The 13,950-nt window shown below is 41.2% G+C and overlaps 1 protein-coding gene across 1 annotated transcript in view; it reads right to left on the reverse strand.

Moving 5' to 3' along the window:
• Positions 1 to 12,939: 12,939 nt before the first annotated feature.
• The window catches only part of MTG2 (mitochondrial ribosome-associated GTPase 2), a gene marked incomplete at its 5' end in the record, with an annotated part of 6,760 nt that continues 5,749 nt past the window's right edge, over positions 12,940 to 13,950 (reverse strand). Inside the window, 2 exons of the mRNA XM_008942281.1 lie at positions 12,940 to 13,334; positions 13,712 to 13,850. Of these exons, the coding sequence (XP_008940529.1) occupies positions 12,940 to 13,334; positions 13,712 to 13,850 (534 nt within the window). The remainder of the gene's footprint in view (positions 13,335 to 13,711; positions 13,851 to 13,950) is intronic.

Below are 13,950 nucleotides of genomic sequence, written 5' to 3' on the forward strand. Positions count from 1 at the left end.
CCTGATCCGATTTCCTTTGTGTCCAGCCCCACCCGGAGCAGTGCTCCCCCCTCCTGCCCCAGGCTGTGCAGCACGAGCAAGCCCAGGCCCTGGCAGACTCCAAGACGAGGCTGCTGTGCCCACGTGGAAGGTGCCAGCAGGGTATCAGCTTCTTCTCAGTCTTCCTCATGATGACCCAAAGACATTGTAAAATCTCTTCTGCAGGATCTTAAAAATACTCTTTTGGCAGTGTGAGAGAAATGAATCCTGTGTTCCTTTGTTTCCTCTTAATTTTAGCAAGTTGCAGAGCTCTCGCCATGCTTCTTTTAAAGATACTTATTTTGGATGGAGACCTGGCTTGAGCTGATTTCAAATTATTATTAAAGTTTTTTAAAGCAGTCAACTAATTCCACAGATAGAGCACCAGACTCAAGAAATCAGGGCTCTAGCCTCAGTCTTAACATAAAATCTTGGGTATTTTATCTCTGCTTCCCATCTCACGCTTCATCATACCTTCCCATTTTTTCTGTAACCTCTCTGGGAACAGAGGCAGTAAGACCATAAAGCAAAAGGCTTCAGCTGCCCATCTCTGTTGGCACTGTGATATACAAATATGTAATGAGTTGGCAAGGCAAATGCTCATATTTAACAGTATTGTACAGAGAAACTCAAGACCACAAGTCTGAAAATTACATTTACAAATAGAAACCCAAATGCTGTCAAGTAGTACTCAGAAGCTTAGGCTGCTGTGATTGCCAGTTCCACTTTGCTGTTGTAAGCAAACTGCTTTGTGGCTGCTGCTAGGAATAAAAGATGCCATCCAGCCTCATTCCAGTGGTGTTTGTTGTATAGATCAGCACTGCTGTCTGAAGTCAGCTTCTAAATGATGTCTTGTTTTGTGTATGTATTTCAGTCTCATGACATGTTCAGTCAGACCATTATATATGGGTTAAAATAAATCCTTTGAAGTGTACTAAGAATTGACAGCATGTACTGGTGAGCTTGCCTGAACCTTTCCTCGTGTCTGCTACCTCCTGAAAACCCCAATAAAGTATTTTTATAAGCAGCTTGCCAAGTATTTTATAGCAAAGAGGGTGGTGTTGGAAATAAAATCCAGCTTAGAGCAAAACATCTATGGATTTGTCTGAGCAGACAGTTAAAGTCTGAACATTTTGAAAAAAAAAAAAAAAGTAGCTCCTGGAAGATCCAAATTTTCTTACCTCTGGTCAGCAGGTTCCTGACAGCACACGAAGGGTGTGGTGAGTGCACATCACTCAATTCTCTCCAATTTGGTTCTTTTCCAGAGCATGTTATGTGCAGCTTAGATCTGAAAAGACCAGTGGAAGGTCTTGGAAATGAGGTAGAGGCCAAATAACTGTTAAATTGGTACTAAAACAATTGTGGAAGGGAAATAAGCCCCATTTCAATGTGGTCTTCCAAAACATAATTTAAAGCCCAGGAATCTTAGCACAGATACTTCTACCACTTTATGAGAGGAAATTTAACAGGACAGAAGTTCACCTAAGCAAACTCTCACAGCTTGCTGTGGCTAACAGCTGATTCTCTGCCAGATTAGGCCTGAGAATACCTTCCACATCATGGTTTAAGTACTTCTGGTTGAAGAGTGAACAAAGAATTTATCAGTCTTTTCTATACAAGACCTTTGCCTGAGCAGGGACTGGCAGTTGAGTTTTCTGGTTAAATAAAATAGGAAGATGACAGAGGGGGGTGGGTTTTGTTTTCTTATTTCCTTCACGTTCCAATACACATCCAGAACATTAACACATTATGCAGGAGACCAGACCTAAGCAACAGGGAGCATATACAGAGTTATTTTACCAGGCTTTCTTTCTCTTCTTCCTATAAATTCCCTCTTCTTAGAGCTTGAATGCATTGAAATTTTCATTTTCAGATTGAAAAAAAACCCACGACACATTAACACTCCTAGAATTGGTTTTCCATTAAAACTCCAGAACTGGTTTTCCTGCACATGATGAGCTGAGCAAGCAGCTATTTAAAAAAGGAGCTGCAACTGTTTAAATTCTAAACAGTACTTTTTTTCCAGATAGTCTGAGCCTCAGATCTCACATTCTTAGCTTAAGTATTTAGGTACTGAAGGCAAACAGCAAAGGTGATGAGACCAGCTTTAAATCTCAAGGTGACTTTGCAAGCCCTGGGTTAGGAATGCCTTCCTTTAGCATGTTCACACAATCAAAGAGCTAAAGCTGTAAGCAAAATACCCAGTTTTAAGGACTCATGAAATTCATAACACTTGCAGGGAGGTGGTGGAGAGTGATTTCCCATCTGTACAAGCACCATGCTCAGTCCCACTAGTGACAGCAATATACTTCTGGATCATTTCAAGTCCTAATGATACTTTTCTCCAAGCTTTCAGAATGTGCTTTAGGGCTTAAAGTCCTTTCCCAAAGAGCAAAGTAATGGACACATTTCACTGTGAGCTTTCTGCACAGTATTTCTATGGTCTTTGACCTCCATATGGGCAGAATCACCTACACTTGTCTGAAAGTGATTTTATTCATTGGTGGATTTTGCAGGGAAGATAGTTATAGTCCCTCCTGAAATGAGAGCTCTTGCCTTGCAAAATAAAAAAGAAAAATAACTACTTTTGCCTGGTCACACCTGAGCCTGGTTTTTATACTGAAAATGTTACGAGAGCTGGTTTGAAGTTTCAGAGTAGCTGATGACTAATTCAAATACACTTCCAAGAGTATTTGAATTCTGCTGATTTTTAGTGTTCAGAATATGAATGTCTAACACCTATTTGGGAGAGGCAGGGACTAGGGAGCTTCTAGGCATAATCAAGTATCATCTGAGAAAATGCATCACCATTAGACAGAATAGAGTTTCTTGCCAGCTAGCTTAGCAAAATATATTTTATGCATATATCTTTTGCTACCATACCTACTAAAAAAGATGCCTCATCCCTATTGTCTAGGCATAAACCAAGCAGGCAGGACTGGTCTTCAAAAGGCATAAAAGATGACTTGCTGCAAGGATGAAACCTCTCTGGGAGGACATAGGCTTCCCCACAGGAAAGAAATGCAGCTATTTCCAGAGAGACAGGATCTGATCCATGCACAGTGCTGGTGAAGGATGCTCCTGCAGCTGTAAATCACACCCAGGAGCTTTTTAAAGAAAGGAGGTGAGTGAGCTCCCACAGACCTGTGTGGAGGTAGTGCCAGTGCCCTCCTCTCCACACAGACCCACGCTCCATGGCCTCCAGCATGAGGGCCACCTTAATGAGGTCTGTGGTCCTTTCATAGAGCAGCATCTGCATATTAATTAACCACCAGAGAACATTTTTCAGCACAGCTACTTTCTTTTTGGCTCTGTAATGCTTCCTCTTTAATCACCAACAATGAGACACCTCTTTACCCAGAGAGAGGAACTTTGCTCCCACAGCCTCTCTTCAGGGCTCTTCCTCAATTACCGTTCTGTATTTGCTCTCTCCAACCTGTAGTTATTTAAATTGCTCCATTGTTCCAGAGACATCACTGAAGCTTCATCAGCTCAAATAGGAGGCTAGAGAAGAGAGAATGCAAGAAGGAGCTTTTGTTGAAAAACACCACTCTGGGATAATTAATAGGATCTGCTGAAAGAGATGGGCTTTGAGATCAGGAAAATGTGATTGTATCCTGATTTTGAAGAATGCTCATGTTTTTCCTTCCACGTTACTAAATGCACAGTCATTTTCAAAGCAGAACTGGGATGGAAAGACAGTAGATCAGTATCCTTGCTAGAAAGAAGTTTAACAACAGGATTTTTATGAGGGAGAATTAGTTTTTCATTAGCCCAGCTCCGACACAGTGACACCAACACAACTCTGCCATATAAAGCTGGTCTTGAAAGAGATGATCTCCACTCCACAGCACTCATTCTGCAAAGAGATGGGACACAATATGGAATGTTATTATCTTTACTTCTGATGTGGGGATTGCAGAGAAGAATAAAAGACACTTCACTAGCCACCCTGGGTGAGTGCCACAAAAGGGAAAAGCACTCTCAACGTCCAAGCCCACAAAGCCAGCCTTTCATGAGAGATCTCACAGATGTCCTTGGGGGCTCTTGCAGCACTTCTGTGTTCCCTTAATTTTGACTTAAATCACCTCCTTACCATTGCACAGCATATTTTTCTGCCAGTATAGTTGTATTTGTAGGATTAGGGTCTTGGGAGGTTTAGAAAAGCAACTAAGAGTTCTGCAAGGCAAAAGGTGTTACCTCTAACCTGGTGCCATCACTTTATGAGATAAAATGATCATTGGCAGTCAGTTCAACAAACTCACTGCTACCTGGAGGAGGAAGACTTACACCTACCTCAAGAGCAAGAACACCCAGGTCTGTCCCTAAACCTCTTCTTGTGAGCTCAGGAATGCTGGCGACTCTTCAGATCAGCACCATTTTTATTGCAATAGTCCAAGATGCATAAGCATAACTTATTACTTGGTATTTAGCCCTGCATTTTTTACTCCATAATTTACAAGCTCCTTGCAGAGTCTGGGTACAAAAGGGAACTGGTATTTAACCCAATCTCCAAACATTATAGTTAGAGCTGTGGGGGAAGAACAAGACTATTATTTTTCCGTTTGTAAAATTCAACAACCTGAAACATTTTTTAAAAAAAATTAGTCAGATGCACCAAAGGAGACTTTTTGTTGTGTTGTAAAGGCTTTTCTGACACATCAAACACCCGCCAATAAATCCTACGACCCCCTGGCATAACATACAATTATGATATACTAGAGATGGCAAGTAAATGGTATGAAGGTAGGTAGGTGTGGGGGGTGTGAGTACAAGCACCACAAGTATCCCCCTGGGCCACATAAGTGCACAACTCATGACACAAACAGAGTTTTTATAGGCAGACTGTGCCCACAACTTAGGCACAAAAATGCATCTTTGATGCCACATTGACTTTTGAATGTTTTTGTTTTTTGCCACAGCATCCTGGGATTTAGCAGCACAATTAACACTGAAGGAAAACTGATTGCAAAGTAGTTAATAATCTCATTCCAGCTCTCTCTGAGTGTTCACAAACAACAAGCTTTTGGCTAGAAGGGCAAGGACAGTTCTGGCAAATTTTTTAGCTGTTAAGCAACAGCAGACACACAGCTTTAGTCATTAGAAGCTGTTTATTGAACAGCAAACAATAACGGGAGCTGCATATTTAATTCCTTGAACGTGAGGTTGCACGTACACCCTGCAGTGTTCATGAGTTGATGACAGACAGACAAAGCAGAGCAATTACTCTCAATTATGAAAATAATTTACACTCCAAGAAGCACAAACGTAATAGACTGTTACAGCTAAAGGACTGTTTAATATCTCTGATATAGCTTGCATTCCAAATAGACAGGGATAAAATAATCTGCATAATACTTGCATGAAGCCTGTGCTGAGCACTCTGAGAACTAGGTATTAAGCTGCTCTTCAAGAGCTCTCCTGAAAGTAACAAATAAGCTCCTTTCTTTCTGTTGTTAATACTTTTAATTGAAATTAAGGTTGCAAAGTACTTTACAGAACTATGTAGACAGAAGAACGCTGACATACAACTCATTCTAGAGGAAGGGAAAGACTCAAGTCAAAATGCATGGATGATTGGCATTGCAAGCATACAGCAAAAAAGGTAAAGCAGAACCTCAGCAGAGGACCAAACCACCCAACGTGTCCTCTGTCAAGTTCTCATTGGGAAGGACTCGCACAGACTGAGTATGCAGAACAGTTCATCCATTTCAGAAAGACAAAGAGCTGAAAGCCCTTAAACACTCCCCTTTGGAAGTGCCACATGCTCCTGACCTCTGGTACGAAGTGACCTTCTCAAAAATGGTTCCTGAGGACATGAGCATCATACTAATTTCCATTGAAAAAAATAGAAATACAGCTTTCCTTCATTCATCTCTGGAGAGGCTGCCCCAGCTGAAGTACTGAGCACAAGACTAAGAACAGGGAAATCAACTATTGATGATCATTATGATCAGTTCATCTTAATAACCATGTTTTCACCTCAGAAATTACTCCACTGAGTACCATCAATACATACCACTCCAGCAGAGTGCCTTTCAATCACCATCTGCAAACAGGAAGATTTTCCAGCCAGTATTAATCCCTCACAACCGTGGTGTGACAAGTCACCAAACCAGCAGGGAATACAACAGGAGAATTGTCTCCTCCATACCAAAGCAACACAAACCACAAGCTTTAGGGAGCCCCAAATGCCACGTGCACAACAATCTCTGAAGAGGTATTTGTGTGCTAAGAGGATCTACCAAATTGCCTCAGAAAAACAGATATGTTAACTACCAAAGACAAGACCAAGCATAAAAGATTTTCTGAGAAAATGTGGACAAGTTCCTTCTTTATTCAATGACATTTGTGGCCATCTGCTATTATTTTCTCCATTAATACATAAGCACTCAGGCTTTCCTAGCATGAAAGTGGGATTAGAGCTATTTTTTTAGCTTGAATATTCACTAAAAGCAAATTTCCAGCCATGCACTCATCCATCAAGTGACCTGGTCAGTTAAATGCATTGTTGAGTGCACACAGGAGCATGACCAGCAGGTCCAGGGAGGTTCTCCTCCCTCTCTACTCCGCCCTACTGTGGCCACATCTGGAGGATTGTGTCCAGTTCTGGGCTCCCCAGTTCAGAAGCAACAAGCAACTACGGGAGAGAGTCCAGTGGAGTCTGTGAAGACACTGAGGGGACTGGAGCATCTCCATCCACAGCCAAGGAAAATCTGAGATCCCTGGGGTTGTTGAGCCTGGAGAAGACTGGGAGGGGATCTGATCAATATCGAAAGGGTGGGGGCAAGAGGTTGGGGCCAGACTCTTGTCAGTGGTGCCCAGTGACAGGACAAGGGGCAACGAGCACCAACTGGAACTCAGGAGGATCTACCTGAACAGGTGGAAAAACTTCTTCGGTGTGAGGGTGGCCGAGCCTGGAGCAGCTGCCCAGAGAGGCTGTGGAGTCTCCTGCTCTGGAGAGATCCCAAACCCATCTGGATGGGATCCTGGGCACCCTGCTGTGGGTGATCCTGCTTTGGCAGGAGGCCTGGCCAAGAGGATCTCCAGAGGTCCTTTCCAACTCCCCATCACGCTGGGATTCTGTGACTGGCTTTGTTCCAGACTAAATACATCAGGAAATTAACTTCTGTAGCACTAACTTAATTTAGCCTTAATATACAATTCTAGAACTGTTCTGTTAATCAGTTTCATAAGCCACTTCAATACATTTAATAAGCATAAAAAAAGCCAATCCCATCTTTAGAACACTTAATTAGTGATCATTTACATTAATTAGTAGCAGCAGTTAATAAACTGTATTTTTCACAAGGCATTTTTTGTCACCCACCTACAAAACAAGTTTTATTTACTGGGAAAAATATCCTGAATTCCTTAAGAAAAAAAAAAAAAAAAGGCAGTGCCACAGGACTAGCACTTAATTTTTTTTTTCCAAATTCCAGGTCTTCTGTCTTGCCACGGAATTTCTATGTGGCTATGCAAGCCACTGAGCTCCAAATCCAGACAGATGGTTAAATTCAACATTTCTAAAATTCAGTGGGCTGTAGGCTTTTCCCAGCCTGGCTAGATTTGGGCCCCAGCCTCCTGTGATTCTGTTTCTACCAGTGAAAGAAGGTTAATAAACCACTCTGAAACATAAGATTGTAATATTAAAAAAAAAAAAAAAAGAAGTTATGATGTAAACCATTAAATTTTCACCCATCAAAGCCATTTTCCTAATGGTGATAAATTAATGAAGCTGGAAAATTTCAGTTGATATAGAAACAGAGATGAGTTAGCTTAGGAAAATAAAACACATTTTTTATGTCTGTGGTTACAGGGGCTGTAAGGACCTCACACAGACAGCACGGGACTGAACCCTTTGCAGAGATGGATTATAACCCACAGCTTTGCCACTGGCTCACCATGTTACCAGTTTTTGCTTCTATAGACAGAAATTCACTGCCCCAATAATTGGTTTGATCCATTGTTTTAAGCTTCCATTACAGGTCTGGTGTGGGAGGTGGGTAAGGGAGGAAAACATTCCCTAAAATAATAGCAAAAAAAAAAAAAAAAGTTGATTTAATATGGTGACCTTTTACCAGGTTATTTTTTAAATGTGATAAATGTGAGTCCTGTCTGGACAAAGTAAACTATCTGCCAAGCTCATCGCCCTCATTTGTAACAGGGGAAAACAAGAGGAAATGAACAGCCACAAACCAGCATGATTTCATGAATAAGATAATCAAAATATGGATACTTCATCTGTAATACCACAGATGCCTTCTTGACAACCAGTATTTTAGCAATTATATTGCCTCCTGCAAATATTTCTCTTCATAAGCATTTTCCACTTTTAGAGGAAGATGAATTTCTCTAGATTTAGACAGTGAATAAGAGAACTTCTATCAATGGCTGATGAGTGTGTGTACAAAGGATGGACTGGGTGGGGGTTCACATCTCTCTGGAAAACATTGATGCTCCAGTCCCAGTGGTAATTAAGCACAGAGGAACCAAATGTCAAGATTCAAGTCAGAAATCCCTTATTTTACCCAATAACCACGACATATAATAACAGCATTTGAGTGCAGTGCTACATTCAGGTCAAAAAAAAAACCCAACAACATGGGCCTGGGCCATCACTGCACTATGCCAGGCTGACTCCAATTAAAATTAATGGAATGTTACTGGAATAAAATGGATTGTAATGAAGTAACCAGCCATTACCTCTTACTGAAATTGAGCATGCAAGACATGAGATAGTTATTAAAGCATAATTACATGGTTTAGTAGTGTGGCTGGTCTTTTGTCTTCACTCATCATTCAAGAAGTACATATATAATACACAAATACTCCCACCTTGGTGTCATAATAGTAAAGTAAAGACTAGAGTCTAACCAAGGAATACACACTTCATGGAGCCAGAGATATTTCATATAAACAAGGGCAGAGGAAAAAAGAAAGTAACTTGGAAAATTCTATTTCAATCAGGAAAGAGGAGATGAAAAACTACTCTCAGTGAGAAAATGAAGGACAAACACAATCTCAATATTAAAATAAGGCTGATAAAAATCTCTCTGCATTGGTCCTACCAGCTGTGTTTTGTGTCTTAGAAAACTGGGCACATACTACACGAGTTTCAGAACTGCCAAGAGAAAAATGAAGAGCACGGCCTGAAGGTGGCTTTGTTCTGATATGAGGAGTTGCAAAATCATCCCTTATCATTATTGGCACACATATATAAATTCCCCTCCAAACACCAGTAACTTCAGTCCTTCCAGACCTCTGTGGCACAGGCACAATTAATCCCTCTTCAATAGGATGGGGAAACTTGTTAATGGGAAACAGCACTGGAAACTGCAGCATGGAACACAACCAAGAGAACAGGACTGTTCTCTGAAGGCCAGGGACACGCCAATATTGGGATGAAGCTTCAGTTTATATCCAAGCCATTTTCACAACAGTAATGAACTTCATTATTACCAGAAGTGGTCCAAAAGCAACCCAAACTATAACTTCCATAGGAACAACAGGACTGCAGACCTGTTGAAGAGAAACTGAGCTCTAAACTTACCTGTTCTCCTGAATAATAAGTACTACCTCTTCCAAAAAGCCTCATCCCTCCTAACTTGTGTGCAAGACAACAATCTCTGGGTTAGAGGCTACGGCAGCCCTAGAAATAACAGCTCCCAAAGCAAAGGTGATCGTGCCACTAGTAAAACTCAATTTTTACACAATGATATTCATAGAAAGATTAACCCAAAACATACAGTCATTGTCTTTTAATTTTTGTTGCAGAGTTAGAAGTTCAGATAACACATGAGGATTCCAGCAGCCTGTCTGCTCCCTATTTCTGTCCCACCCACCACTCAATTAATTAACTCAATAAATCTCACATCTACAGCATGCCCAACCTCTGGGCCCAGGGGTAACCTTACTTCTCAGGTAAGCCAGTGGAAGACAAGACAGCAAAGAAGTGAAGACTCACGTTCTGTATCCAGTAGCTTGTACAGATGTGCAAACTATGGCTTGGGCCCACTCTACTAGCTGTAGAATCTCTGGTTCACAGCCTGAATTCCTCCAATTCTGCCATTTGAATTGGTATTTAAAAATAACAGGTTATGAGTTTTTAAACATCTTCAAAGTCAGAGTACATATTCACTTAACCACAAATTTACTTAAAAATCAAAATTACTATGAAGAGGCTTAGTAATTATATGTAAAATAGTGAAAGAAACTTCCTTTGCAATGGAAAAAAAAAAAAAAAAAAGTGAGGTCTGACACTCCTGGCAGCTTGAGTGTATGTACTGCAGTGAGTCCTCAATATCTGACTGCTTAAATGTCCTTTTTAATGCCTATTTTTACATTAACATTTCCTTTCCCTGTTCAGTGGATACCACCTACACTTCCCAGGAACTTACAAAGGGGGAAGATTGCAAATTAATATAAAGAAAGCCAACCCACAATTAGCATTAAAAATACTTTTGTAATCATGTACTAAAAAAAGTATGAAAAAGATTAATAGTAGAACTGTGAAGTCCTACACAAAATTACAGCTCAGGCTCCTCAAGGCAATATAAAATAGACTGGACTTAATCCACATTAAAATAAGGCTTACTGTCAGAATGAGAAAGAAAATCTCCCATCTCTTTCCTCTTGTCCAGTTGAAAACCAAGGACAACATAAAGGTTTCAGCAGACGAAAGCAAAAGCCAGTTCAGGAAAGTCATGCAGAAAAATGCCACCAAAACCCTTCCAAAACACAAAACAACATAAGCCTGCCCACTCCAAACCTAGCCCAGAAAAAGAGGTGGGAAGAAGCCATATAAACACGCTCTTTCCTAAAACAACTCCTCATTTTCTCTTAACCTGATTAATTTTTCTTTCCTATTCCCAGATGTAAAAGGAGTTTCCTTTTTGAGCACACTCTTTTCAGCAGACCCAGAGGCTACTCCTCAGTTCTGTACCTCGTGTTCAGAAGGGGATGCAAGAGATGCTCACACCAATACTGTGGGAGCACTACAGAGCAATGGACCCACTCCTGCAGCCCAGCATTAGCCCAAGGACCTCCACCACGGTGACTCCATTGGGTACACAGGGGCCTTGGCTGCATTCAGTACAAGCTGCTACAAAGAGTTTTTCCCAGATTGAAGCTGAGGCTACATGGCACTTTTCATCAGCAGATGAAGGAGCCTGTGCTGCTGAAAGCCTCTTTGAACTCTACAAGCATGTGGTTAGGAACTCAGTACTGTCAGAGCAGGTGGTGGAAATGTTAAGAACAAAGAAACCAATTACAGGATCAATAGAACACTCTGTTAAGGAACGTTGGGTTTCTGGCACCTCAGGACGCAGAATAGTCTCTGCCCTACAAACTGAGGTTGCACAAGCACTAGGAAGTGAGGGCGAAGGCTCCTGTGAGCACAGAGGCTTTTTAAACAGCCTCTGTCATTCTCAAAGACAGACGATTACTAAACTACAGCCAGAGTGCAAAGTATCTGTAGGCATCAAATGTTCCACATAGAAGCTGCACCAGCTTTTGTGTTCAGGCAATCTTCTTCCAGGTTTATTAAATGTGGCTGAAAACACCTTAGCAATAGAAGGAGAAATGACAGCAAAGCCCAAAAATGCTGCACAAAACCAAACATCAACTTCTGCCTAATTCAGTTCGATAAATCCCAGGGTTGAAGCAAGTAGGAAACAAAACATGAGAACAACTTTGGGATTTAATATTTGCTTTCATGTTTTTCTTACTGTATTTATACCAGTATCACTGCTAATAATGCACACATTACTTTCCACACCTGATCACAGACAGAAATCCTCAGAATGTCAATTTAGGAGAGGTAATCACTTGTTTTTCTTAGATTTTTTATTTAATAATCCAAGCATCTGAGTCTATTTTGGACTTTTTCAGAATACAAACCTGCTGCTTTTAAGAATAAGGGGTCTGTGTCTTCTTTCTTATACAGGCAAAATTAGTTCTAATTCATAATGATGAACACAGAGCTGATCCCAACTCTGATATAGCTGGAGAGCATGAGCTGAGCTTTAATTTAAGGACTGAACAAGAGTGCCCCTTTCCAGCCACAGGCAGGCAGTGAAACAAGTCCTCCTTCCTGGAACCTGAGAGAGCCAGGCTTTGAAGGTTCAGAAGCATTAGAGATGAAATCAAACAAAATGTGCAAAGTGGCAGAAGCAGATAAAATTATCACCTTTCTATCATGTATAGGAAGTAGTTAGAGGCTACAGCTTTTTTTTTTTTTTTTTTTTTTAAAACCATCAAGTAATTCCCACTACTACTGATACAATAGAACACAGCCAATTTTAGTTTGGCTATTAACAGTGAAACCCTTATTTGTAAACTAACAAAGCTTAACCAAAGGGAAGTGATAGGTGCATGTTTTACAATGCACCAAACTGTCCTTGACACTTAGCTATTGTATTGCCTGAAAAAACAGTCAGGTTTACAAACAACTTGCCTTTTTATTTTATGATGGTGCTAATGAGTTTACTTCCTACTTCACTCAGGTGACAAGAGAGAAACGTGTGACTGCCTTATTTTTATTTTAGAATTTTTCATCAGTGAAACCTGAGCAGTCATTTTACTCTGACTCAGAAAGCAAGCCAGCATCTCCTGAGATCTGGAATTTCACTCGTTTCTACTAGACAGCACATTCTTCATTCCATAATTGACTAACACCAAAGAAGATCCAGGTTTCCAATTCAACACCCAGCACGATGACAATTTTCAAATGTTCTTGTAAAACACCTGAGACACCTGAAAGGTGAATGAACAAAGAAATCCTTCCAAAAAAATCCATGTGCTGTGCCCCTTACATTTAAAAAACAACCCATAAAAAAAGCCCAACCAAACCACACAGATGCAATATAATTGAATTTTTTTTTTTCCTCCTCCCAGTAGAGTTCACAGCAGTTCTAGTTCCTACCACTTGACTGGGCTTTGCCCTCGTGACTGTTCTGCCTTCACATAAGCATCATACAGTTCTCTCAGATGCAGCAGCAGCTCCTCAAGGTTGGCTCCTGTCAGTGCAGACAAGGCAATGACCCGCTCAGCGACCTGCTCTTTCAGCAGTGCCAGGTTCACCCTGGAGTCAGCAAGGTCAATCTTATTCCCAACGACAACACAAGGTCTTTCAGACAATCCTTTTTTATATTGTTCCAGTTCATATTTCAAGTCCTGCAGCTGCATCCATGGCTGAGGCACAGAGAGGTCCAGCACGTAGAGGAGGAAGCGGCAGCGTTCAATATGCCTCAGGAAGCTCATCCCCAGGCCCCTGTTCTGATGAGCACCTTTTATCAGGCCAGGAATGTCAGCAACTACAATGAGAGAAACTCCACATTGAATCCAACATACCCAACAGAAAAACAGCAACAAAAACCCCAAACCCAGTCCTCTACTGGCCAGTGGAAGTACTTCTAAAATTCCACCTCAATGCCTCAACATTAAAGCAGCAGCAAGATTTGACGTGAGTTCTGTTATCTTTTAAAATCCCTAGATTTAGATTATTCCAGCAGAGACAGAATATTGCTGGTTTGATATTAGGGGTGTGTAAGTGAAATGGGCTTTCAGTATTGTTTTGTTTGAGGTTCTTTAGAACTACAGAACTGCTAAACTGACTCCCCCAGCACTTCAGAGAGCACCCCAGGTGACACTAACTCCTACCATGGTGCACACAACCCGCTGCAGTTCTCACCTGCCACCTGCTCATAGTCTTGATAGTGGACGATGCCGACGTGGGGATTCAGGGTTGTGAAGGGGTAGGCAGCCACAGCTGGCTTTGCACGGGAGATTGCTCTCAGAAGTGATGATTTCCCAGCATTGGGAAAGCCCACCTGGAACACAAACAACCACAGAAGCCACAGCTCTAGGTTAATCCCAATTTAAAAAAAACCTGTCAGCTTTTGCAGCTGTTCTCCCAGCACGAATATGAAA

The sequence above is a fragment of the Merops nubicus genome, unplaced genomic scaffold (genome assembly GCF_000691845.1).
Source record: "Merops nubicus isolate BGI_N331 unplaced genomic scaffold, ASM69184v1 scaffold17996, whole genome shotgun sequence".
NCBI lineage: Eukaryota > Metazoa > Chordata > Aves > Coraciiformes > Meropidae > Merops > Merops nubicus.